At 45.6% G+C, this 4,088-nt stretch overlaps 1 protein-coding gene and 1 long non-coding RNA gene across 2 annotated transcripts in view; one reads left to right on the forward strand and one right to left on the reverse strand.

The window, feature by feature from the left end:
* LOC116705671 (dynein heavy chain 9, axonemal) overlaps positions 1-4,088 on the reverse strand; it is a 144,167-nt gene that overhangs the window by 126,980 nt on the left and 13,099 nt on the right. The window contains exons 14-18 of the mRNA XM_032542041.1: positions 3,833-3,941; positions 2,669-2,910; positions 2,175-2,310; positions 810-1,006; positions 345-607 (exon numbers count right to left, since the gene is read on the reverse strand). Coding sequence (XP_032397932.1) covers positions 345-607; positions 810-1,006; positions 2,175-2,310; positions 2,669-2,910; positions 3,833-3,941 — 947 coding nt within the window. The remainder of the gene's footprint in view (positions 1-344; positions 608-809; positions 1,007-2,174; positions 2,311-2,668; positions 2,911-3,832; positions 3,942-4,088) is intronic.
* The window catches only part of LOC116705680 (uncharacterized), a 16,589-nt gene continuing 16,062 nt past the window's right edge, over positions 3,562-4,088 (forward strand). Inside the window, exon 1 of the long non-coding RNA XR_004335991.1 lies at positions 3,562-3,622. This is a non-coding gene — a long non-coding RNA (uncharacterized LOC116705680). The remainder of the gene's footprint in view (positions 3,623-4,088) is intronic.

The following is a 4,088-nucleotide window of genomic DNA, read 5'->3' on the forward strand; positions in this document are numbered from 1 at the left end:
GGAATGAGAGGGAGAAACACCAGAGCAGGGGGAATGAGAGGGGGAAACACCAGAGCAGCAGAAGACATTTCTTTTTAAACCAAAACCTAGCAGTGTAACTGCAGCCTAACTGATGACTTGATTTATTCTACAGATCTTTAAAACTGAGATTCTCCACTGACAAACACTGTCACTGTCATACCAAAGCACCACTTTAAATCTCACACGTTTCTTGGAAATAAAACATTCTGCATGAAAAAGCAAAAAAAAGACAAATAGAGTGAAGAAATGTCAGCCTACTGAGACTAAAATCAGCTGATTAGTGGACAGATGGACACACAGAGACAGACATGGCCGATACCCACCCGTCCACCTGTTCTCTGAAGTTCTCCAGCGTCGGTGGGCTCTCTGAGACGCCGTCGTCAGTGTTGAGCTCCGCCTCGCGGCTGCTGAGAGTGGGGCCGTACAACAGGAAGTGGCGAATGACCTCCTTCCTGTCGTCCACATACAGGTAGCTGTAGCGCTCCAGAGAGTTACGGAACTCACAGCACGTCGCCATGACGCCCTGCACGCGTTCCATGAGGAGATGACGCATGTCTGCCAGATCAGCCATGTCCTCCATGTCAGCCTGGGGGGGGTTTAATGGAGGATAAGTTAATTATGTATTTAACACTTAGCACTTTATTGTGGGTGTTTGTAGTTATTTTGAGTTTTATCTTATTTTTAGATGTTACTGATGCTGTGCTTTGTACACTGGGAAATATCAAAGTCGGTGAAAGTCAGTGACTACTGACTATTGTTGGTCTTCTAACGCCTCACAGCAGCAGTACCTGGTAGTGGGGGGAGGGGCTGTGCTGGGCCAGGCGGGGCACCAGGGAGGAGATTCGGAACACATCATTGATGAGGCTCTCCACCAGCTCAAAGAAGCTGTCTCCCCCCCCAAACTCCAGAGCCGGAGTGAACACCATGTCGGGAACCTTCAAGTCCAGCTGAGCCTCGAACAGGGGGGCGGCGGCCGCTCTCGGGTCTGGAGCCAAAGGCAGGAACACCACCCCAGTCAAAAACATGGGTTGGTCATAATAACTGACATTTCCTTATTACTTTGAAAACTCTGCCAACGATTCAATTTTTTTTCAGTGTTTAAAACCGGAAACATACCACTGCATGCGATATGACCAAAAGCTCCAGAACAAGAGGAGACCTTGTGCAAAGAGGTTATATTAATAACGTATGTCCATTTCATCAGACAGATAGAGTCGCTGAGTTTCGGTCCTTGCTAATAATCTAGTCGACATGATGTGACATCGCAGCTGCTACAACATGGAGGGAAGGGATTCTCATTTTAAAATCTTTGTATTAGGGCTGCACGATTTGAGAAACTAATGCAGATTGCGAGAATGTTGAATATAGCAATATTAGTTGCGATAAATAACGTATAAAGATATTTAATTGTCCTCAGTTCTGCATTTCTGCTGCTTGCGATATTCTGCTAAAATACAAGAAAGTGCTTGTTGAATTCATAACAAATAAAGGGAAATCATCTCCAACTTTCTTTTGCTGAACAAACACTGAATTGAATATGAAAGGCAGCACTAAAACAGAAGGGCAGTTACATTTTAAAGGGCAGTTTGCAGTCTGCTGATATTAAATTGTAGCGTCCTATAATGATGATAAAAAACGATGAATTGTGCAGCCCTACTTTCTGGCAATTTTTGAGATGAATATTAAAAAGAATTGTATAAAATAGTATTTTTATAAAAGACGAGGCTGAAGGTTAATTCTTGAGTCTGGAGAGGATGGCTGTGCTGTTCTCCCATATTACCACCAGGCAGGGGGAGAGGAAGAAGGAGCAGACGGAGGAGGAGTAGATAGAGGAAACATGCAGAAGCAGAACTGGACCCAGCAGCAGTCTGGCAACAACCCCCCAAAATCTTGAACTACATTCCAGTGCATCTAAACTGACAAAAGTCATGCCAGCAACCAAGTCCACATCTATTTTATGTCCACAGCCAACTGAATCGGACACCCAATTGACACGCTAACCCCTGAGGAAGTGTTGCTAGGAAACCTTCCAAGTCAGCGCTGGCTGATGAGGACGTTTTCAATTATTTTTTATTATTATTAAATGTTTGATTTGCTGGCACAACTGTGGCTCTGAGACTACAGTAGTAACACCAGTGACATCATCATCCTACCCGTGTTCTCCAGGAAGAACTTGAGAGAGCACTCAATGCTGTTGAAGAATCCATCGATGATCATGTCGTCGATGTACTCGATGTAGGCCTTCCACTGGTCAGAGCCCGGCTCGGCTCGGAACAGCTCCAGATTGTTCTGTAACACGACAAAGGCTGACACTCACACCGGACCGCCCTCTCCCCCACAGGTAAACATCACTGTCAATGGGATTTTCTGGGGGGGGGGGGGGGCATTCCCCGTTCTGGTCTACATATCCCTGCATTTGCTGAATTATTGTGTAATTATTGTGTCTCTACAGAGCTCCAGGACACCAGCTACCAGCAGCAGTTGCTGGTTGGATTTAGTCTCTACAGAGCTCCTTAATTCTTAATTCTTACATGTTTTGTTGTGCATGATCAGAAAACATTTTTTTTCAGTTTTTTTTGACAAATCACACCCTGAATGTGACTGACATGTCCCAAACACCACCACAGGGAAACCTTTTCTAAATCACCTTTAGCAGGAAGTGGATCTTTTCTCCAGAGGAGCGTATCAGACTGTAGAACCGGTCCACCCTCTCGGCCCTGTCCTCCAGACTGAGCAGGGCGTCTTTTTTGCCCTCCTTCCTGTCAAACATGGGGCTGGCCCAGGTGCTCATGCAGCTCTGGATCTCCTCCACGTTGTCCTTGGTCCTCTGGAGACGGCTCTCCAGGTCACAGACCGAGTCTCGCACCTCCTGGATGTACTGCCACAGGCCTGCAGGGTCACATCCAGCACTCAACATCAGCGGGATACACTTTAAAAAGTAAATATGGTTTCTGACATTACAAAAATTAATGTACTTGATACGATGTCAATCCATATGTGAACCTGCATTAGAAAATGTTGATGGAAACGGCAAAATTCAGGAAAAAAACGTCCTCAAAATTGCAAAAAAGTTTTTAAGCTTGCTTGAAGTGGTTTTTGCCTTTTCCAAAAAAGAGCTAATGCGCAAAATGGGAGATGGAAACAGCTTTGCCAAATAAGTTGTGACGTAGCAAACAGGTATGTCACATGACTATTGCTGCGACTTTCACCCCGTAGACCGGGGATCGACCGGGGATTGTGTGTTTCAGTTCCTTTCCCCGTTCTTTTTTTCCTAACCACAACCGGCCCGTAGCTGTGGCCGGCGTGGGGCATTTCATTCCCCGTTCCTGCGCGCTACAAAGACCGCGGATCGTGTCCCCAGGGCTTGCGTCCCGTGTGTGGCGGTCTGTCCTGTAGCTGTGGCCGGCGTGTGGCGTTTCATTTCCCCGTTGTTGCCCCCCGAGCAGCCCAGTGTCATGGCAGTTAGTGAAATGGTCAGAACTAAACAACCTCTTTGATTTAGCAATCTACATCCCTGCTAACCTCATCTTGTGACCAAACTACTTTATTCACTCTAAACCAGTTGATGGAAACACTTCTAATTCACATTTTCTTTTTTTCTGTCTGTTTAAAATTCACTTGACAATTAGATGTGAACATGACTACAGAGAGGAGGAAGAGAGTCAGAGAGCTGGACTGGCTCTCTACGTGCTGTGTCTGTTCAGTGTTTGTACAGTGTGATACACACATGTTGTGTTCCTGATGTTTTTTTATTAAAACTCATCTTCCAGAATAACCAGAGTGTCTGATAATTATCAGTTAGATTCCTGACCTTGGCTGTTCCAGTTCAGACTCTCCTGGGCCTTTTGGAGCTGAGCGTCAATGTCCCTGAGCTGGTCCTGAACCAGAGGAAGCTCCACGTCCAGCACGGACTGCATCACCTGCAGCCAGAGACAAAGATCCCATCCATTGGGCACGGATTAGAAATATCATTTGAATTGATCTTCTGTGTGGCCTTTTAAGCTCGTTCCATGTTGCTGCGACTTTCAGCTACATGAAGCAATATGTATATATATATATATATATAT

This window comes from Etheostoma spectabile, chromosome 17, assembly GCF_008692095.1.
Source record: "Etheostoma spectabile isolate EspeVRDwgs_2016 chromosome 17, UIUC_Espe_1.0, whole genome shotgun sequence".
Classification (NCBI taxonomy): Eukaryota; Metazoa; Chordata; class Actinopteri; order Perciformes; family Percidae; genus Etheostoma; species Etheostoma spectabile.